Source organism: Carassius auratus, chromosome 31 (genome assembly GCF_003368295.1).
Source record: "Carassius auratus strain Wakin chromosome 31, ASM336829v1, whole genome shotgun sequence".
NCBI lineage: Eukaryota > Metazoa > Chordata > Actinopteri > Cypriniformes > Cyprinidae > Carassius > Carassius auratus.
In genome coordinates, this window is record NC_039273.1 from 24,611,207 (window position 1) to 24,635,682 (window position 24,476).

General features: G+C 37.0%; 1 protein-coding gene across 3 annotated transcripts in view; it reads right to left on the reverse strand.

Moving 5' to 3' along the window:
- LOC113050949 (protocadherin-9) overlaps positions 1-24,476 on the reverse strand; it is a 285,211-nt gene that overhangs the window by 75,779 nt on the left and 184,956 nt on the right. For 2 of the 3 annotated variants that reach the window (XM_026214440.1, XM_026214439.1), the window contains one exon: positions 16,117-16,318. In XM_026214440.1, coding sequence (XP_026070225.1) covers positions 16,117-16,318 — 202 coding nt within the window. The remainder of the gene's footprint in view (positions 1-16,116; positions 16,319-24,476) is intronic. The other variant, XM_026214441.1, reaches the window with a different exon arrangement.

A 24,476-nucleotide genomic window follows, 5' to 3' on the forward strand; every position in this document is an offset into this window, starting at 1 on the left:
CACCACTACTTTCCCCACATTTCTAAAACAGGAAACTGATAATACTTGCTCTTTTCATTCAGTTTAATAACGTTTTAGTAAATTTATACAGTAGAATATATTTTTTTTTTTCTTTTTTTTTTTTTTTTTTTTTACTGATAGTTCACACTAGCTTACTGTGTATTCAGCAACACTGGTTTAATTTAGTAATTGCAATCAGGTAAAATGTTAATGGGCCCATACCTAATCAGAATTTGATCATTTGCCGATATTAATAAAAAAAAATATTGTACATGTTAACCTAGTGACTCAATGAAGCCTGTCACATAATTCCCTTCTAGCTAAGGGTGTAAATGCGTGATTTATCCATATGTCTCTCTCTCTTTGAGACCTGTTTATGTGGATTAAGCTCCATCACAGAGCTGTGAAGCCCAAATCTGCTTACTGGGGTCAAGGTAAGCTTCTTCTGAAGAGACCGCTAAACCAGCCACACATACACTCAGTGTCTTCCACACAGAGTGCTAATGATAATATTACTGCTTGAAGTTGCTGCCGTGAGTGAGAAACCACTGCAGGAAAATAAGCAAGAGAGAAAACATGGAATTCAGTGAGTCAAATGAAACCCAGGTGACAACAGTTTTAACATCACATTATGTAAAGATACAGCGCCGGCTGTCTGTACCATTCCAGAGCCATTTTCTGCATTTTTTGGCAGTTGCACATCCAGCTTGGCCTCTGCTCAATCCACCTGTCATCATTTTGCCATTTATTTATTTATTGGGGTTGATAATATTTCGTAAATACAGTAAATGAGTTCCAGAGGTGGAACAGAGACCACAAACAGTCAAATGTTCCAGTTAAAATCACCCAGGAAATGCAATAAAATACATTTTACAGAAAGTAAAGCTGTTTTCTCAGACGCAGGTGTATAGCATGTTTTGATGTTCTCCTTCCATCTATGGAGTACAAGAACGTTTTTAACCCTCCAGCAATGGGTTTCAACAAAATTGAACAACTCCACAATAAAAAACCTACTGCTGGTCTTCACCACCTTCAACCCACAGTCTCTCTCTTAAAATAAGGGCTCCAATTAAACCTATGATGACAGTTTCATAAAGTTCAGTTTTATATATATATATATATATATATATATATATATATATATATATATATATATATATATATATATATATATATATATATATATATATATATATATACAAAATGCCAGAATTCTCAGGTGATGGAAATAGTGAGAATATGTATTTTTAAGGGTGTATTGTATTCAGTAGAATTATCACCTGATCATTTGTGTTCTTTTAACAGTTTGCTAAGTGTAAGTGGCCTATACAATGCCTTATATTTTAAAAGTGCTAGCGTATTACCTTAAACATGTCTAAATCTGTATAAAATTAAGATTCAGACAATGTGCAGATCTAATTAACTTCAGCCTTGACCTTGTTACATCGACAAATCATTATACCTTCTAATGCATCAAAATTAATTTCCTAATTTAGACTGCAGACTATTTGTCTTTTTAATAATTTCAAAGGGGACTGGCGGTAATATACTTGAAATGAGACACAACACGGGATGTTCTTCTTTTTCAAGCACTGACTGAAGGGAACAGAGTTCCACCGACAGTTTTAATCAGTGTAATAGAGAGTTCTACCTGAGCTGCCATTCAGATTATTTGTAATCAAGAGGCTTTGATGGTGGAGAGCTGTGGTTATTATAATTTCATTCCAAAATTACAGGTGAGTGCCTAATGATGTCCATAATTTCAAATAAATGCTGATTGCATTTGAGTGGTTTAGGATGCTGATGCAAAGAATGCGGGTTTGCAGGTTGAAATTTTAGGTGAACTATCCCTGACAGTCAGATCTTTGGATTTCGTCAATGACAGATCATTATGAATTTTGCTGAATTGTAATGAATTTGATCAGATTTGTCAAATCATCTGGGCCCAATTCCCCGATAATATTCAGTCTTAGTGCGCTAAGATATATTATACCAAAGTTGTTTATGTCCCTAAGTGTGTTCCCTGAAGTGTCCCTTAGGAACACGCTTTAACATGCTGCATCTTACATTCGACATTACAAAGGCGCTGTCCCAAGTGAAGGTGCTGAATTAGTTGGCATTGATTGCTCAGGAATCGATTTTCCACTTCACAAACATTTAATGATATTCCCAGGTTTTAGGTAATTGCAGGAGCCCTAGCAAATTGTAAGTGTAAATCTAGAAAGTCACTTTTGATAAAACATCTGCAATATTATTTACAAAATCAAAGTGAAATTCTTCACATATTTTTTACACAGCATTTTTAGATCAGTACTTAAAGAAAAACAGTTAGACTAAAATACAATACACTGGAACTGTGAGCCAATTGTGTGATCATTGTCTATAATACTCTTTCATCCTCCTGCATAAACCATAATAAACCCTGGAATAACACCAGCAGTATCACTTTAATTTCCAGTGGTGCGTTCAAGTCGCTCACTCAAAGCATAATGCATGTGCTAACAATTTAATTTTAATATCAAATTCAGACAGAGCACTTGGCTGTGCTCGGTAAGTTGGTCTCGGTTAGCCGCAGTGAAAGCGGATTAGTGCTCTTTCCAGAGAAACCTGGGCTAACATCTGCCACTCTGCCCCCCTGCCAGCTTCTTCCTTATCACACCTCTCAACACTGCACCATGTGCTTACCAGGGGGGAAGAAATCTACAGGCCTCTTTCATATTGCATAGCAATGAACCCTTTTAGACTATATTTAAAATGGCTTGCGAAATAAAGTAAATCTCCCAATGACGGCAGCTGCTCACTATAACAAAGCTTTATGATGTGATGCTTCTTCGTTTAATGCGGAAGCAACAAGCTGCCAGTAAGAGATCAGCTAAAGCAAGAGATAACTCTCATTTATTTTAGAAGATGCTAGTCCTGACCTGGGTTAGATATAAATTCAAGTCACTTATCATTGTGATCAGCCATTTTAAACCAATGGAGCGTCTATTCTGTGCTGCAATAAAGAGCACCTTAATGTATGTGGTTAAACTGTAACATGATGTCATATATCTGCAAGATTATCAGTATATGATCATGTCCTGCAGTAAAAAATACTAAACTCTGACTTTAAACTGACTGACAGTATGATGTACTGACTTTCAAACTCTCTGAATTGTACACTTGAATACCATTATATGTCCGATTAAGTCCACTTACAACGTTAGTTATGGTTTTTTGCTCCAAAAATTGTCATAATTTAGATCTTTGTTGCCATTTTCAGCCTCTCTCAGACCCTTAGAATGTAGATGCACCTTTAAAACTTCTACATATGTTTATTTCCACAGGTACACACATCCACTTCTTGTTTTCATAAATGCACTCTAATCTTTGGATCAAATATGGACCAACCTAACTTCTGGGTTAAAATTGTAATTAAAAAATGGAACCCAATGATTGTATGCAACAAACATATATTACATTTTCAGTACTATTTCATAAATACAAAGCTCAAATGAACAGAATTTATTTAAAATAGAAATATTTTTGTAACACACATGCCTTAACTAACACTTTTTGATCAGTTTAATACATCCTTTGTTGAATAAAATTATTAATTGATTTCATTTAAAACATTCTTACTGACCCCAATTTTTGAACAGTAGTGTAAACAAATATACAGTATTAACATTAAAATGTACACATAAAAATAATTCTGGACCAATAATTAATGGCATCCACAGCCCCCTGATTGAGAAGTATTGCATCCACACACACACACACACACACACACACACACTGCTGTTTGTAGGTAATAACAAGGTAATTTAGATTCTTTAAGGCATCCATTAGCAATTTAGCTGACATCTTGTTACAATTTTATCTTCACAACTCATTCTCTCTCCAACATGCACACGCATACACACACACTTTGCGACTTCTCAGCTCATCTCATTGCTCTCTGGAGACCAAAATCTATTAAAGGCCATTATGTCCCAGAGCTCTCAATTTCTAAAGAGCCAGAGAGAAAACACGGCTGCCATATTAACCACCATTACTCCAGACATACATTCAAAATCATGTACACCATCTGTACGTGCTTCCATGTGACATCACATATGCACCCGGGACATGCATATACCATGTGTTCTTTATACAATATGAAGCAGTTGTTTAGAGGTTCAAACCTCTGTGGATGTGCATGTGGTGTCTGTGTCAAATGGTCACATGTAGTTGTACAAGTGTATGTGTCAAATGGTAAGGCCATTGTATGCACAATTAAAGTTTCCTGAATAGATTTATACAGTATAACCCAACAGGTGTCCTTAATAGGCTTCTTAAACAACCAGCACAGCTTTCTTGATCAACCAGTTTCACCACAAGTTGTTATAGTTAAATGCTTGGCTATGGTATAGTTAGTCTCACGTGAGCACTCTAAACAAGGAAACAACTTATTCAGACACTAGCGGAAGGCAAAGGCCTCACTAAGTCTTAAAATATTCTGACTTTAAGGTGTATAACTATTGTGAGTTGGACATTAAAATATCTGTACATATTCCCAAACATGTATACACACATCTGGCAGTAGCGGACAGGGATACTAAAAGAAAAATGTCCCTAAAACATACACTGGTACGTCCTTCCAGGAACAGAATGAAGCACTTGGCCCTCAAGCACAAGGGCTCCTGTAGGATGTTGGCCCCCTCCCACCATTTGTATGGCCCCTCAGGCTCAGTGCCTGCCACTGCTGCCCACTCTACAGGACAGGTTCTGTCATCATCTTCGGCCCATCTGCCACCGGTCACAATCAAAACAAAAGCAGCATTTGAAGGCATTATGTTGACAATCCGTCTCAACAATAACCCATTGTTTATTGAATTAGTGGAAGGATGTCTTGCCAGTGGCATTCAGATCCATTTAGTAATATAAACTGCAGGCTTGGGATTCACTCTTAACGACCCTTTACTGGAGGTGAATGGATGAAATTGGGCTGGTAAACCAATAGCACAGAGGAAACTTAAAATTCTGTTGAATATCATGAAAAAAAAAAAGACTGGTTAGACTGGTTTTAGCTAGTTCGCCAGTAGTAAGTGCTAACATTGTGCATGCAACATCAAGGTCCTAGGTTTGTACATTATATTAATTAGAAGTGACTGTAGATATAAATGGCAAATGATGAAAACTCCTCCACACAATCACCCAATTAAGCTTGTTGGCAAGCTAATAAAATAAAATCAGCTTTGCATCGCAGGAATAAATTACATTCTAAAATATATTACAATAGAAAACAGTTATAATAAATGTTAATAATGTTTCACAACATTAGTGTTTTTACTGTATCTTTAGTAAATACATAAAAATACTGGTATATATATATCAGTGGTGTAGTCGGGGCCATACACAAGTATACACAGTATACTAACTTTTTTCCAAAGCCATTTGAATATTACGACTTCTAAGTTTCAATATTTGCGTATACCCTCAGTATACCCACTTGTTTTGTTGCTTCGCTAGTCCGTAATCTACTATCATGTAGGCTCTCGCTGCAGCTAGAGCGCTCTGCTCAAATGCCATCCTGATCACTGGGACATTCCTGGACCAGTGGATCAATCGAGTTTTGAGCCAATCGCCAAAATGAGGGAGACCTCCCCCGCATTAAGCACTGTTTTTAAATTACACCAAACTGCAAAAAGCAGATAGCCTACTGCAAAAAGTGTGGAGTGGCAATAGTTCTAATTAATTTTGATAGAAGTGAAATGTTAATTCTGTAAGAGCCCAATTAAATCTAAATATCAGTGTCTTTTATAAATTATGTATGTATTATTTACAAATAATAAAGTTCTTAAAAGGATATTTCACCCAAAAATGATGAAAAAAAAAAAAAAAAAAAAAACATGTCATTCCAAACCTGTATGAATTCTTTCCACTGTGGAACATAAAAAAAAAAAAAAAAACTCCATACAGTAGAAATCAAAGGTATAAGCAAAATGGTTAAGTAAAATTCCACAAAATATTGTATTTTGTGTTTCACGAAGAAAGTAAGTCATACAGGTAGCAATCACTTGAGGGTGAGGAAAGGATGACAGATTCCATTAGAAGTAGGCCTAATTTTTTGGCATTCTAGTTCAAAATCATTACTTTAGTGTCAAGTGCATTTCTATCTGACAAAAATGCATGTGTTTCTGTCGTGTTTTATTTATTAATTTATTTACTTCAATAACCCAGCAGAACATTCATGGGGGAACTCGTGGGCTGGATATGTTCAGGGCCGAATTTGAACCCCAGTCCAGCCCTGCCTACATGCTGAAAAACACCCTTGCAGGAACTATGATTCCCATCCTAAATAATAAAAAAAAGCATTAAATAAACCATAAAATTAAGATTTTTTGTGGTGGGACTGGGGAATAGTAAACCACTTTTTTCTTTAGGACTACACCACTGATGTGCACATATATATATATATAAATACTAGCGTCTGTTGCTTGTGTGTCTCTTGAGATCGGGGAGTGAGGTTTACCTCCACAGCACTACTCGCTGTATATACACACATACACACAGTTGATGGTGCCATCATGAACTGAAAAACAATTCTTTGGAGTTAAGGGAGTCAACAGAGTTATGACACTGATGCACTGCACATTCAGATGAATGTTTTGTCGGTATGTGTGTGTGTCAATCCAGTGAACCATACCAGGCTCTGAAGCAGGGCGAGGGAATTACACATCTTCTCAAACTCATCAATGATGAATGGTAAAAGTGCATCCATTTTCATGCTAGAAAACATAAAAATCTGTCCTTTCCACATTCAGCATCAACATCCTTAGTCCGCAATCCTGCTATCACAAAAATACATTGTCCGTAGCATAAAAACACACACACAAACAGTGCACTGGTACAGACCCACCAGTTCACATCCAGACAGCCTATGTCTTTCACCTGCGAGCTTCCTGCTCCGGCATAAGTAAACATCTTGCCTTGCTGCTCCCAGTAAATGCTTTGAATTAAGTGTTAAAAGGGTTGAAAACAGCTCGCAGCCACTTTATTCATTGCAGAGATGGAAGATGTAAATATAAATGAATGCAAAGTCTTTCAAAGCCGCAGCAGACGCCTAACACCTTGCTTTGGTGGGTATCAGAGTAAGGTGCACTCTGAACCGCGACTTTCACTTAGCGGAGAGGCTGTTACTCTGTTTGAGTCGAGAGATGGCACCGCACCAGCACGATTCCCCATAAGAGCTTAAATCATCGGGCACTCTCCCGCCCACACCCACACACACGCGCAATCACACTTCTGCCGCTGTTTGTTGTCTTTGCAAGCTCATATGAAATGTTGACAAAGCAGAAGTGCTTGTTTGCATTTTGTTTTATGAACGGTATCATGGCAGAGACGCTTCACATCTGGACTGCACATGTTGGCCGAACAAACAGACGTTTGTATAGTTAGCGAATAGATTATCAGTCTGTTTGATTCGTAGGTGGATGCAGGCAGCAATCAGGCTTTTTTTTTTTTTTTTTTCTTGGTTTAATAGCAAAACAATGTGTCTCCATAAGTGTATAGAATGAATGAATCAGTAAATTAATAGCGAAACCACTTGCTTTTAGCAGTGGCAGCTTCTCCTGTCAGCTATCTGTCTGCATCATGCACGCACTCATGAAATCTTTACCTACTAGAAGCCAAAATGACAATAGCATCATACAGATCATATCATGTTCATAAACTCAAGTTAAATAAAACATGCTCACACCCCTGTAAACATCCACCAAGATACAGCACTGTTTACTACAGACATTTGTGTATATTTACAGGAAAGAAAATAAAATAAAAAAATAATCTGGCAAGTGAAAACCTTGGAATTATTATTATATGTTTTTATTATTATTATTATTATTATTATTATTATTATTATTATTATTATTATTATTATTATTTATTATTTGTGTACTTTAGTTCATTAAATAAGGGTTACACAGAATGAACAAATAACATATTCTTGATGCCATGACATTTCACACAATGCACCAGGTTTTTTATTTCTTTTATTTTTTTTTTTATACAATTTTTATACAATTATCGTAATTTCTATTTTGATTATTTTAATAGATTAAGTAAACTATTTTAAAAATGGCTGATTGTTTACTGTTTCTCTACATTAAAAAAAAAAGTTCCACTCAGAAATGTCCTAACCTTTACTTTAACTACACAAAGTCTTGTAAATGTAAATGTAAATTGTAAATGTGTAGCAGAATTAATAAAGCTGCTTTTAAGCATCATTTTCTCAGAGCATTATTAACAAATCAAACTGAATAATTATATCATCAAGGAAAACGCAGCTGATTGAATGATTTGCCTTGAGTAATCAAACCCTGTTGACAACTTTAATAGAAGCACTGGCTGCAATTCCTGATAGTCTGTGCGCCAGCGACACATCAACGCTGTAGGTGGGATCTCAATGGAATCTGTTTTAATGACACAATTAATTATAAACTTAGTAATTAGATTAATTAGTTAATTGCATAAAGGGCCCTTCCTCTTGCCGTGGTACCATGTAAAATTAAAGTTTAGTGCTGCCAGGAATCCCTGTAGAAAAAAAAAATAATAATAATAATTAAAAATAAAAAAAAACTTGGAAATGGATGAGAAAAATAAATGTGTTGGAAAATACATGTGTATATATATACCATAAACAAATGCAACTTCTGCGAGGCAGGCGGCCCATTAGAAAACAACACACTGTAAATACTCAGGAAAACAGCATTAAAAAGGCCTTGATATTTCTATGTACACGTTTGCATTGCACAGTTTCTATAGTTATTATATAATATTATTAATAGTATACACCGTATGTGTGTGCGTGTGTGTGCGTGTGTGTGTGTGTGCATGTGTGTGTGTGTATTAAATGTTAATTAATTTAAAAGCATACTCCCTTTTTTTCACATAATACAATTTCAACTGTACAATTACATGTTTAGTTCAATACAGTCGCATGTCCAATTATTAAGTATGCTGGTCATTATCTCAAGTTAAGCCCTTTCTGGGTGATATTTCATCTGGTTTGACCTTGAAGGGTTTGTTTTATGAAAATGACCGGCTAGTTGTAAACTATCAGCCCACTTTATAACCTGTAATATAACTAATAAAGAGAATAAACAATAATTAAAACAATAATAATAACAGTGATGATGGTGATGATGGAGACAATATATTAATGAAAAAATAGAGAAAAAGAAAACATCAGTAAACAGAATTATGAATGTGCATATGTGCTATTTAGAAATGAAAATGTACAATCCTGAGGTATGTATTGTTTAGGTGGAATATGGTCTGGGGGGAAAGCTGTGCTTGTGTCTGGCTGTTTTGGTGCTCAGTGCTCTGTAGCGCTGGTCAGACAGCAACAGTTCAAAGATGGAGTGTGCTAGGTGTGAGGGGTCCAGAGTGATTTTACCAGCCCCTTTCCTCACTCTGCAAGGGTAAAATTATTGGAGGTTGGGCTGAAGGGGCATCAATAATCCTCTCAGAAGTCCTGACTATCCACTGCAGTCTCCTGATGTCTGATTTGGTAGCTGCACCAAACCAAACAGTTATAGATGTACACAGGACAGACTCAATGACGTCCGAGCAGAACTGTGTGAGGAGTTCCTGTGGCAGGTATGGCTGAATACTAACTAAATAAATAACTGGACATGTCATTTGAGTTCATTTGTATTATGCGATAGGAAATTGAGCTATTAAAGTTATCAGCATTTAACATTAATATCTAAAAATATATTTGACCCTGCAAGTCATGATTTTTGACATATGTTTTAGTCTCCACTGTCTACTGTTGCTTAGTATGAACAATGCTTCACTGTACTAAAATTCTCTGCCACACCCTCCACTCTCTTTTTGCCACATTAAACAGAAATTCATCTTTCAAACAGTCATAATCTCTCTCCTCCCTGCAATTACTCATTCTTCTCACTCCAGCACTACCAGTCATGCACTGCAAACATGGCATCCTGGCTGCCAACATGGGGCAATTAATTTCAGCATTTCCACAAAAGCAAACGATTGACAGAGTTGTGTTTGCCTTGAATCCTCATTACTCCATGAATGCCCCTTCTCCTCCTGGCACCTCCCCTCTTCCCGTTCTGCTTGATTTTCCTTTGCTCTTCATCTTTTCCGCACTCCTCTTTGAGAACATTGTGGCCTGTTGCTGTGTGAATGTCCTCCCACAGAGGCAGCGTGAACATGCTTAGCATCCATGACTCAGTTCTTATTAAATTATTTAGATATTGTTATTGGTTCTGTTTACCCTCCATCCCTCCCCCTGTTCCGTCTCCACTTTACCACACACCTAGATGTTTAGAGCACCTGGAAGCGATGTCACTATCATCAGCTGGAGTGCCCATGAACTCCTATAGAGGGAACTCCACTCAGGACTCTGGCATCTTCTATTTCCAATCCCAACTCCATTTCCCATAATCCCGTTCTTAGGGCTAATCACAACCAGGTGTTCGCCATTACGACTCCCCTATATAAACTGTGTTTGGGCTCTCAATCTTTGCAAAGTCTTGTTTAGCCTGTCTGACATTTCCGAGCATTTTTCCATGTGTTTGTTCCTTCCGTGTCTGACCTTTTGGATTGTTTATGCTGACTCTGATTCTCTGCTGCCTGCCCCGATCTCTACTTCTTACTGATCCTGGATATCTCTGACGCCATTTCTGATTACTGCCTGTCTGGCCATGCTTATAATAAATGTTTTTCTAATGATTCTGAACGTCTCTGGCTCATTGTTACACAATGTTTGTCATATTTGAGAAATACAGAGAATAAAAATACTCTGTCCATCTGTGAAATGGCTTTTATCTATTGCCATTTTTGAAACTATCCTTTTGTATTTCGTCACCTCATTTCAGCTCAGGATTTCCACTGAAGCTCACATTCATATGGCCTTATGCTGTGATGTCTGAGGATGGTGGATCACAAACAGACTCCAGCATTCAACTCCATCCTGTAGTCTTCAAAATCACGGTTACAAGACACAGCACATCTTTCCTTTCGAATCCACCATTAACTTCACCGTGAACTTCACAAGCTGTGCTCCTGAATAATATGAGTGGATTTTGGCTCACATGGGGTCTTGTGACACACAAACTGTACATGTTTTATTTAAAAGCACTTTATAAAACCAAACTCTGCAGAACAGGAGCAAAACTCAAAGCAAAGAATGAAGTGGTACAACTCGCAATCCATTTAATCTAGCAAACTACCCGTTAGAAGAAAAAAGTTTGCTTTGGACGTGTTAGAAAACCAAATCCAATGCAAAAAAAAGCATAATGCATGACTTCGATCAAGGACAAATAAAACTGGAAAATTATTGGTGGTTTAACATTTAAAGATACTGTAAAGTTTAATTAATAGGTTTTTCAAATGTGTCTGCTATACACGCTTCACTAAAAATACTGATCAGTAACCCAGGATCCCCCTCAAAGAGAATACCGCTTCAGGCGATTTAATCTTTAATGATCTTAACTGAACTATAAACCCAGGGCATTGAATCATGCATCAATAAATAAACAGCTATGGGTTATTGTATGTGCGCCTGGCATATTTAAACAGTCACCACCATCTCAACCACCAATTATAATCCAGAGTTATTAGATTACAAATTAAAGTGTACATTTGCAGAACAAAAAACTGAGAATGAATGCGGGTTATTATTCCAAAGGACGTTTCTGAAAGCATTTAAAACACTTTTGCAAATCATGCCCTCAAGATTAAAATTAGCCTTTCCAGCTTTTAAATTAAACCTATAAAGTTGTATCAAAAATCTTCAGTGCACACTTGCTTCTTGATAAACACATTTTTTTTTTTAAATGTCAGAATAAAGTAGTGGCGCGCGCAATGCTGACCTACAATTAGCACCCGCTAGCTTAATACCTTTTGATTGAAAGCATAAAAATAATTAGTCAATCTGCATAATTGCTAATTAGATACTAATGCATATGTGCTCGCAATTAACAACAGCTGCACTGGTAGAAGGTAGAATAAATGTGCTTCTGAATGCCAAAAGAAGTGTAAGGAATATACTTGGCTTGCAAACACAACCGCTGCGGCTTGTAGCTACATTAGCTTCCAATCGCTTTCTTACAAATGCTTTTTTTTTTTTTAAACCCTTGAATTGTTGAGCTTAACAGTATCCCGTAATTATCATCCCAGAGGGTTGCTTTTGTTCAAATGTTGTGTTTTTTTTTTTATTTTATTTTTTTGGTGAAGGAAATCAGGTTTCTGAAGCCTACACACACAGAGCGGGATGTCGGGATCTCCCGCAGAGTCCAAATGGAGCCCACTCAGATTCATGTTTGCAATGGATGTGTTCTTAAGTTGTTGCCAGGAATTGATGTTGACAGTCCTGTCAACAGCATTCAACACCCGAAGCTTATGTTTTTTTCTTTGTTGTGTTTTTTTGCATAAGTAAAAAAAAAAAAAAAAAAAAAACTTTAATGCTGGAGCAGGGGTAAACACTAAAGAAAGGAAATGAAAGATAAAGACTCGCAACTTCGGAGATTAATTCAATCTGCACAACAACCTCAAAACCCTGTTCCCCTGTGGTTGGTTCAGATCATCAGAAGTTGACAAATTAATCCTCACAGCCAGTTTTTACAGAAGACTGCTTCCTGAACTCGCCGAGCATGCAGGCATAGAGAGATTTGTACATGGCACACAATGGCTCAGCATACAAGAAACCACCGTTGTGTGGCATCTGAGCGCAGGCGACCCACAGAGGCGTCTGTTTTCACTGCTTGTGTTAACTGCGATTCAGAAAGATTTTTGTATGACATTCTGGATTTAGATAGATGTAAAGCTCAAGTTTTCAAATAATCCTTTAAATACGCCACCACTTCAGACTGGAATCTTCTCCAAAAGGAGACAGTGAAGTGTCTTATAGTTCTTTTAAGTTTTTAAGAGTTAATGGTGTGTAATTGTTTTCAATTGCTTATATGCTGGTTTCTGTATTGTTTGTTGTAACTATGTTGTTTATTTGTAAATGCAAACCTGGCTGTCTTTCTTTGCCCGGAGAGCCAGAGTCTTTTTCCTGTTTAAGGTAATAATAATCCGTGACCTTGAATATTATAACAGGAATACTTGGTTTATCACAGCATTCCTTGGACATATTTTCTTCTATAATGACTCTAAACAGTATACCTGACCTTCTGATTTCTAACATTCAATACCATATTTTTAGTAAAATTATAAATCAGTAAGATTTTCAAATGTTTATGAAAGATGTCTCTTATGCTCATCAAGACTGGAATTACATGTGCAAAAAAAAAAAAAAAAAAAAAAAAAATAATAATAATATATATATATATATATATATATATATAATTAAAAAATAAATAAAATGAAAATAAAATAAAAACTGAAATATTGTGAAATATGTTAACAATTTAAAATATCGGCAAAGCTGAATTTTCAGAAGGCTTTGAGGTCACATGATCCTTCATAAATCATTATAATACGTTGATTTGATACTCAAAGATTTTTTTTTTTTTTTTTTTACATTAAAAAAAAAATCTTACCAACCCCAAACTTTTGAAAGGTAGTGAATAAGCACTTAATTTTATATCTATACTTTAATGTGTATATATACACTTGCATCTCATCTGTAATACACAAACAAAGCAAACACAAACTGTGTTGAAAGAGTGTTCAGTTCATAAGCTGAGTGAAGTCAACTTTTCTGTTGCAGTGCTGAACTCTCACAGTCTGTGCAGCAGGAGTTTATTATGAACATTGTGATATGCTTAATTAATGAAACCGGTGTGTTGTATGAACATCTCCTTCACTTTATCAGTGTACACCAATCCCTATTGAAGAAGCTCGATTTGATTTGATCATCTCATCTCTTTACTGACCTCGAAATTGATGTTGCCATCTGAGCCTGGTGATGCTCCCAATATAGCCCCTGCATGTGTCCAGTATTTGATTATGCGCTGGTCTCCATGGCATCATGGCCATTTGTGTGCTAATTAATTACCAGGCTTAAGAGCTTGTAGATAATTGGTGTGTACACCAGCATCAATTCTATTAAAAGGAGCAATTATCACCTACCTTTTTCGAATGATTGTCTCTGAGCCCCCTCCCCCCTCATCAAATTAAAAGGAGACAATTGAGTCATGCCACTCTGCACTAGATCACACCTTCAGTATCACATTAATAGCAAGAAAAGAGGTAGAGTCTCACAGATACATGTGTGACATTTATAATGGTTCTTAAGGGACCAATAAAGTTTGCGTGAAAAAAAAATAAAAAGTATTCTGCTGGGAAAAAATGCAGAACAACTAGTTAATGTTCATATGAATCATTAGGTGCAAACGTGCACGCTAACTATCTCTGACCTTGGGAGGCACAGGTGCTTGAGCGGATCTAAGGCTCTCTGCAATGGGAAAAGTAAGTCATGAAGTGCTATCGCTGGAAATATAAAAACTGAACATCTTTGTCGCATGAGATCCCAACAGGGAAATCAACGCTAAATAAATCAAGTATGTGCTGAGTCCGATAGAGCTACTCTCTCTCAGTCCAGAGAGACGTGACTGACCATTAGCATATAAATACACATAATTCTATCATGGCTCGTTTCACACATAAAGTGACCTCAAACCCTGTGGTGACATGGACAATGACCTATAAATCAAATGTCTTCTTTTGACTAACCTTTCCTAATTTTACTCAAGGTGAGTATGAAGGTTCTGCTGGTTTCTAATGCTCAAATGTGCAACACTACAAAGATAACTTCCCCTTCAAATCATTTTTTTTTTCTTCACACATGCACATACTACTGTTTTATTTTATTTATTTATTTATTTATTTATTTATTTATTTTTTTTCTGTAATTGTTTTTCATTGAGCTGGTTTAAAGATTTTTTTAGGACATTTGGGTGAATCTCACAAAATCTGCCAATACCAGATCCAGGCCATATTACACCTCAAAATTACAGGAAAAAGAAACAAGAAAAACACATTTTCTTTCATTAATTTATTGTTAATCCTACTTGCATAAGAAAAAATACTACTACTACTACTACTACTACTACTAATAATAATAATATAAATAAATAAATACATATAATTCTAATTATTGTAATGTGTAAACAAATATTTCAATTGTAAAGTATTTTATATATTTGTATTCATTTATTTGTAAACTTTTTTTTATTTGAATATTCAAGAAATATTGTACAGTATTAGAATGTGAGATTTTAACGTAATTCACAGAAAACATAAAAAAAAATAAAAATAAAAAAATGTATAAATGTTCCTAAAATAAGCTTCATTTTCTTTAAGCAAATCATTTAGCATATTTAGCATATTTGCCTTTTCATTTTGGGGTGACATATGACCTGGGCATCCAGATTCACCCATTTATACACTAAAATGAATAAATCAATTAAATCAATCACTCAAAGATGACTGTAATATATATTTTTATAATGCACCATCTATAAAGCAGCTGCTATTACTGGTGGAATTGTAGTAACTAGAGACAGTCCTAACCAGACAAAAGAAGTATCAAGACATTTCGTCAGTTGCATGCTTTCTATTCACTACATAAAGTGAATCTCACTGACAGAAATAAACATAGAGTAAATGCCAGATATATTCTGAATAACAGGTCGTCTGTCATTATGCACAGCAGCAAGAGTTCAGTGTGAAAAAATAAAAATAAATAAAAAAACCTTGCTAACACTTGTTGCGGGAAACGTCACGCAGTGGCTGGTTTTTATGAGGTGTAAAGCAAAAACAATAGTAAAAGAAAAATTGCTAACCGGGCTTATTTCCAGCATTACTCATCTTCTGAATCACTTAATATACTGCATTTCTCCAGTTTATTATGCAGTTTTGCCTCTACCCATCTCTTATTTATTACACCTGCATTCACTTGTGCAAAGTTTATTCTCTGTATCGTGAGAGCACTGTATTTACATTGTAAACTGTTATGTGCATTGAGTGGGAAGGCACGTAATGAAAACTATCATCTGTGATATTCATCTTGCTCTCTGGCTGAGCTCCTCCTCCTGTTAGGTTCAGAGAAGAGTGGAGACAAAGAGAGAAGGGGTGTAACTAGATTTGCCCTGCAAACATGAGCAGACTCACCGGAGTTGGGGTCTGAGTTGCCGTCGGCTTCGGTCCTCTTGTCCGGAGAGGCCTGCTCGTAGAACTCATCCTGTGCCTGCACCAGAGGGAGAGGGTGTGAGAGGAGCGGCCCACTGCCCACGGGCTCATGGTCCCCCAGCCCACTGTCACTGCAGCTTTCCTGAGACCCATCCGGCAGGTGAAACGTGACGCGTCGCTGCGACTATAAAACCAGAGAGCAGAGAGACAGAGCCACGAGTTAACGCTTGTCTCCTTGTTACCCAGTCAAACTGCAACTGTCAGTCAGTATTGTGGATTGATACTGAAGTGGTATTGTAATTAGTACTGACTTTTTTAGAAATTAGTTTACTGACCAAAATAGCATGTTTTGAATTTTATTTGGTCTAAATTGTCCCTTTGCACAGCAAACACAAGTCACGTTTCACGTTTACAAAGCTCTTGCCACTAAAGAACATGTGACATCATGTGCACAGTGGATACTGCAGAACACATTAATGATATGATGTGTTAATAAGCGCTCAAGGTGTTATGACATGCCAGCATGAAAGGTGAGATGATGAGAAGTGATATATACTGTGGACAGACAGACAGACAGTTGACACATAACTTTTTTCACAAACTTGAAGAGCAGTATGTGTGTGTGTGGGGGGGGGGGGATTACAATAAAACTAATTCAAATCCTTGGCTAGTTGTTGATTATGTACAGTGCTGGGTTCGTGTAGTTGGTGATGTCTTTCAGTCCATTCCAAACTGTTGCAGGATTATTGGCAGAAAACTGGTTTCTCAGCTTTTCGGAGCAGTTCTTCTTAGCCATTCTGATCTCCTTTTACAGTGTGTTTTTGGCCTGTTTATACAAGACTCTGTCCCAATTCCTGTAGGCATCTTCTTTGGCCTGATGGAGCTGTCTGAGTTTTACAGTGAACCACGATTGGCCAATGTTGTAAGTTAAATGAGTCCTGGTTGGGATGCACACAAGGGCGTACCATTGGAGGAGGGGTTACACTCACGGCATATGTATTCATGTATTTATTCATTTAATAATTGTATTGATAGAAATAGAGAAAATGAAAGTGCAATTATATGATCACTTTGCATGAAATAAGACTCAAAAGTAGATTAAAAAAAATGTGTTTGCATTTAGCCTCTGAAAACATCAAATTCAGAAACTGAGAAAATACAAGTGTGGACTAACGTTAACGTTAGTTGTGCTTTGATTTTTTTTTTTTTATCACTTTGCAAACTTCATGCAAAAAAGAACCCAAAAAATGTATAAATAAATAAATAAAAATAATAATAATCTCAAATTGAGCCCGAGGTGCTAAATTCCTAATAATGTACATATTTTTTTTTAGGTATTTTAATAAGATAGATTCGCATACACCTCAACTAACGCGATCGTTATAAATATACTTGACAATCGGAATATCAGATATATCCTGCTATAGCTAACAAATTTGTGTGAAATTTTGAATAAAAAAGAAAAGAAAAGCAGCTCATCAGTCATTTAGCGCTATTGTGGCTGCGGTGTGACAAGCAATGAAGACGCGTCTCCATGGGAACCATCAAGTGATACTACGATCAATAACGGTCGCCTTGAAAAACTTTTAAACTTACGTGTGAAAAGGTTAAGTAAACATGTCTTTGTTTTGTTTTGAGTGTATGGTCAGTAAATAAAGGAATTAAAGATGGACAAAACCTGTTTGTCGGGCCCCACTTTTCATGTCTATAATCAGGAAGTAATTTATTTTTTTATTTTTTATTTTTTTGGTCTGGTGTCGACCAACAATGAAAAATCGTCATCTGGCTGCCTTTCAGTGTCCTTTTCATCTTTCTGTCAGCTTTCTCCACCCATTCATCCCAGTGACTGTGCAAAAGAGTGAACAAACTTGGTAGAGAAAGCTGGTTGGGTAATACCAAGAAGTCAGTGCAGGGGGCAGAAGGTACATTACAGATTATTTCAAATATGATACTATCTTTCTTGCTGGCAAATTAAATTAATAAAGAAAACTAACAAAAGTATTAATTCGGAATATTTCATATTTAATTTAATATGAATGATGATGATATTGGGAGGTTATATTAGCTGGGTCTGATTTTTGAGGGGGTCATGACCCCTGTAACCCCCATGCAAATTACGCGCATGGATGCACATATCCTCACAGAAACTGATGTACTTTATGATGTTACAGAATCTTTGAGTTAGTCCAGATCGGTGGCAGCAGCTTTAAAAAACACTCAAATCAGTCCAGTCAAAGCAGGTGAATCCCGCTTTGCTTTAACAGTTCTTATTGAAGGTTAAGTAGATTTTTAGTTTCTTCCTGTAGATCAGTCTAACCTAACCAAACAGTGATCACAGAGCCCCAAAACTCTTTGATATGCATCCTTTATTGTGGTGTAACAGTGGAACATTATATAACAATATCTGATAGGACATGTAACATGCTGTATTTTGGCAGTTCATGTGAGAGGCCAAGAATGCCAAGAATGATTATAACAGAGTTCGGGTGTTGTTGCTCTCTGTCCACGATCTGATCAGCCAGCTGTTGTAGCACTTACGAGATGCCTTGACGCAATTTCCCTGTTGATTCTGTGTCGCAATCCACTTTGAACAGCTGGAAGCCCGGCAGATGTAGCGCGCTGTCCAGAAAGGCTTCATTCAGCCAGGTTTCTGTGAAAAGTCTTTATTTATTCATGAGAGCAGGCCAAATTTGTCCGTTTTGTTGGGTAGAGAGCGGAGATTTGTCATATTGATGCTAGGCAGCTTGGTTCTAAGCCGTGCTGTCGTAGCTTTACAAGTGTGCTGGCTCACTTCCCACACTTGTGTATCTTAAAATGCTTGAACAATGCCACTGCTAAGTTCAGCAAAATATCAGAGTAATGAGAAAACGGTAGAAGATTGTGTGGTGTGTTCTGCAGTATATTCAACAGTTCATCCCCGGTAAAACAAGGATAAACTAACAAAAACATTTAATATACCATGTGCTCACGCTGGTCACAGGGGCTCAAAACCATCTGAAAGTTCCGACATCATCATCAAAAGGTCTTGATGACGCAGCGTGCTTGTACCATCCAGCATTTGTGGGCTTTCCATTGCTTGCACACACAATAATCTATGCATAACACGTCATGCTTGTATGCAAACAACCTCTCCAATGCAATTACTGAGAAATAATCACACATGTATTTTTAACCAAGTACAGTTCCCATTGCTTTTCAACACAATATTTCTGCATTGCTGATCTCTGTCACTTGCTAATTTTGAGCATACTCCAAGAAATTCTAATGACATTTCACAAAGTCCAGCAACAAACTCTCTGCTAACCTTTCTGTGTAGTTAGTGTTTTTTTTTTTTTTTTTTGCACAATCTCTGACGACTGTCTAAGACAACTCTGCTGTAATTATTGGCAGAAGCAAAGGTCAGTCAATCTCAGCGCTATGCAAATGACCTCATTATATAATTTGGAGCATTTCAGAAAGCAAGTGACATTCAATTAGAGGTAAAAAAGAGGCGAATGGTAGATTCAGCATGACAGAATGGGCTACGGACCACTTAAACTGGACAAACCACAACGGCTCCCTTCTCAGGCCCCGTCCACACAGAGACGGAGCTCACCCCAATCCGATCTTTTTTTTCCCCTCGTCTCAAGAAATATCCGCGTACACACGAAACCGCCAAATGATGTAGTATACATGCCAGACCAGTATGTGGCTCTGTAATTCTGCCACAGAGATACACTAAAAGCGGAGAAGAAGACTTGGACTGTGCTCATAAACCTTGCGCGTGGTACACAAATGAACATGGAACAATACATTTATTAATCTTTGTTAATGTTAGTTAATAAAAAGACAATCGTTCAGTGTTTGTTCACGTTTTTGTTGCTGTTACGTGACGTAGAGCTGTCTGACTAGGGGGGGTGACATGGGCTGATGACGTCATCGTTTCAGAAAATATACGAATTAGCCGTCCAGACGAAAACGCAAAGACGGCGTTTTCAAATTTATCCACTCTGGGACCCGGTTTTAAAAAAAGAGCGGTTTCACCTTACGAAAACAGCAGGTCCGTGTGGACGAAACGCCTATCCGATAAAAAATTTGTGCGTATTCACAGAAACGCTTCAACGTGTGGACGGGGCCTCAGTTCTCTGGCCTCAGAACAATCTCACTGACTTTTTCACCTTTTGACCATGCGCATCACAAACTGGTCATGCAAGAAAATATGAGGATTATTTGTTAATAATAATTAATGTTGAAAAAATATTTAATTTCAGACAGTTGGATTCTCATTATTTACTGGTGATTTTAAGTTGTTGAAGAAGCAAGATATGCAGTGAAAAGTAATAAAATGAGTGTAAAAGTGAGTGTGAAATAAAGCATGTTTGAAGTGTTAAATTGCACTTTTAACACAGAGATGTCTTTAATACTGTCTAAACATGCACGTATCTACATTGTGTGTGTATTCATAAGTTAAACAATATCATGCCAGTTACCTTGTTTAATGTGCCATATATTTTGATTTCCTGACTAGAGTTCTAACGCTTCCAATGCTTGTGATGTAAATAATTTAAGCATGATTTTTCTTGAAACTCATGTCAGTACTCTTATACCTTTTTTCATCATTTAGTTAATCTGTGTATTAGGCAATCAGTATTTCCTGCCATGTGGAAAACGGCCCAGATCACCCAGATTTTTAAGTCTGATGATCCAACCAATGTCTCCAATTACCGCCCAATTGCAATTCTCCCAACTGTTTCTAAGCTACTTGAATAAGACATTATATAATCAACTAATCAGTTACCTTGAAGACAATAACCTGCTCAGTGATTGCCAGCATGGCTTTCGACCCTTGCGGTCAAACATGTCGGCTTTGCTGCTTTTTACTGAGCAGATATGTGCGTCTTTAAATAAGGGTCAGGTTACTGGAGCTTTATACATAGATTTTCAAAAAGCCTTCGATACAGTTAATCATCAAATTTTGTTAAATAAACATATTTCTTTTCATTTGTCCTCCTCTGCAATAGATATGTTTATATCATATTTAAGTGATAGATCTCAGACTGTAAAAATCAGTTCATTAACATCACAGCCACGAGTGTGTTCTATGGAAGTACCACAGGGCAAAAACACACACAACATTAATATTTCATATACAATACAACATCATCAGAGCAATATTGTGTGTAGATCATCTTGCAGAGGGAAATACAATACCTCTAACCTGGGAGATTTCCCAGCGTGAAATGCAAACCGCAATGAAATGAACACACAGGTACTGTATGTGATCACACTTCAGTTCTATTAGAAATGGCTGTAAAGCAGGTGTAGGACTTAATAAATGTACATTATATGCAGTGATAATGAATCATGGCTGCTTATGTCTTCATAATGTTTGAATATATGAATGCATGTGTGTGTTTATGCAAATGTGCTTGCTGCACATAAAATGTAGTGACAAATTCCAGTAAAAATCAGTGGGCGAATGAAAAAAAAAAGACTTTTTAATTGGTTGGTAACTTAAATTGAAAAAGTTATAAATTGCAAAAAAGAACGAACGAAAGAAAGAAACATTATGACAAACTTTATGCAATACTTTTTTTATGTATTTTATCAAATTGGCATACTATTTAAATAAAACATAAAACTAAACATTTGTTTCTTGAATAAGGTTTTCTAATTTTAGGAATATTTTTACTGGGGATACAAAAGAGGTTCATCCATGTGTACATCCCTCAAATTAAGCCACCAAATCATAAATATGAGGAATAAAAATCACAATTTAGTTTTTGTGGGAATTTGACAGACTCTGGCTCATCTCGAGGGACATATTGACCTGCTCTGTTTATCATAAATATGCACAGAAAATGGATAAATAATCCTGTTTTCAATGGTACAAAAATACATTAAATGCAAAATACAGCTTTATGGCCAATAAGAAATATTTATGCTAAATTTTACAAATTCTCCAAACGTTAATACAGGACCCCATGTGCATGCGCCTCACACCATGAGAAAGTCAATGTGGGTGTGTGTTTGTGTGTGTGTGTTTGTGCGTTTTCCCAGCAGTCACTCACTGCTGTATTAGCATAAGACCAGCTTAAACCTTGGCCACTGCCAATTTACACGCAATCATGGCTTATCATGCTTGTCAGCCTATATTAGTGGCGTTTTTATATTAGAACAGGCCAAACGCGCTGGCGACGGCACTGCTGCTAAGCAAACATAGATGCTTTCAGCTAAGATGTTTGCCATCATCAAAGTACACAGAATCAATGTCACAGAAGTTTTCTACTCAAAGACACGCGACTTGATTGCACCACCCAATTCCCTCACTCTGGGCTCAGGAGGGAAGAAAGAAAATAAAAGAAAGTGGATGCCTCTAAAGCGCTTTTCAAAAAATGGAGACATCTTTGGCAGCGAGTAAATAGGCAATTACGGCATGCATAAACAAATCTGCAAACATGCAGATCTTTAATGAATTACATATACTACGTTTCAAGCTTATGTCAGTTATTCTAAGGAGGAATTTCAGGGCTTGCTTATGAGTGCTTCACATCCAACAGAGTAGTGCTTAATGGATTTGCGTTAAGTCTGGGTTTAACCTAGCCTCCTGCTCGGCAAAAGTCATCGCCGTCTGAGAACTGTTATCATGGTTTAGCGGCAGATCAGGTCTCCGTGTAAAGATTAGAACCAGAGTTTGCTGGAACTTTCCAGCGAATATCACAAAACCTCAGAACATCTTCCCTAATTCTCTTCGAGGCACAAAAAAAATCTGGCTAGAGTTCATTCAATACCGTAACTGTTCTTTAACGTGATGATTTTAAGTCCACATCAAAAAAAAAAAAAAAAAAATCACATCTAGGGTCAGCATTCTCTTTCCTCCATAAGAATAAGGAGATTTTTGCAGCCTGATGACACATGTCTGAGAAATAATAGACTGCTGTTTCTGTCTGGATCTCATGGGACGATTCATTGGCAAGCGGACCTCTCAATTCCTTCATCTCTCAGTCTTTCTCCCAAGGGGTGGAGATGCTAACAACCCCCTCTATTTCCACCATGAGCAAACGTGCTGTTTCGCACCTGAAACCAGCCTTGCAGCAGGTCCTAACCAGGCGCAAAATTTCCAGGAATAATTTGCCAATCCACACAACATATCTCATGCGTAATATATGTCATATCATGAGCACAAAATAAACCCTGTATGAACATTATAAATGAAATAGTGATTTGACTTAAGAATTTTAAAAGCTCTAAATACAGTTTAGTGTATTTTCCACAGCAATGCCATAGAAGCACCGTTTCAGTGAATAGTTAATTAAGGGGCAATGTTTCTTCTGTTCTGTTCTTTAAAAAAGTCTGTTTTCCATAAATATAACCTTTAATGTAATAGAAAGGTTGCATGGATGTTAAATGTATATATTATCTTAAAGCTTCTGATAAAAAAAAACACTGATGTTAATGCGCTCTAGTTATCAGTTGTGTTCGACTTCAAGCGACGCTGCACAGACAGATCAGTGTGTGACATCAAAGTATTGTGAGAGTTATAGGAGAGCAGACAACACTGCATGCTTTCCAATCACTCTCGCGATACGATGTCACACACCGATCGATCTGTGCAGAGCTGCTTCAAGCTGAACACACTTCTTATAGTGTTAGGGTAGAGGCCATTCTGGCTCTAGTGGCTCCAGTGCATCATCAAGACATGATTTCAGCAGCACAATGACTCAAACGTGTAGGTAGATGCACACACTCAGAATAAAAGGGCAAGATTGTGACACGAAATGAAGGTTCTGGTCTCAGTGTGGATATTTCCATAGCAGCACTGGTGTGCTTTTCATTTGCAGGCAATTGCTCAGATTGCTCAAGGAAAGAGAGGGAACGTCTACCTTCACTGCTGCTTCCAACCTCACACACTTGAGAGAATAATCCAATCCAGCAATGCCTCACCACCTGCTGAAACAAACACCGAATGCAACTTTCGACATCTACACAACAACTGGACAATAACACAATAAACACACTCACACTCACACACACACACGCACGCACATTCATAACAGCAGCACACAAGATGTTCCCACGCCTCACAACTGTGATGAGGAATCGAGAATGTTTCTTACACAGAACCAAATTAATTTAAGACATTTAGTTCTGCTAAAGTTTTAAACATTCTTCTGCCAATGCGACACAGAACAAGAGTTTGGTTACTGACTGATGTCAAACTCTGCAGAAAACACATTTTCTTGGAACTGGAAAAGACTGCCATTCGTCATCATCTCCATCCCATGTTTTTGTAAATGTATGAAATATTTGTGCTAGATTTGTTTATGTCCAGTATCAGCTATATTTACAGCATTTGACCATGT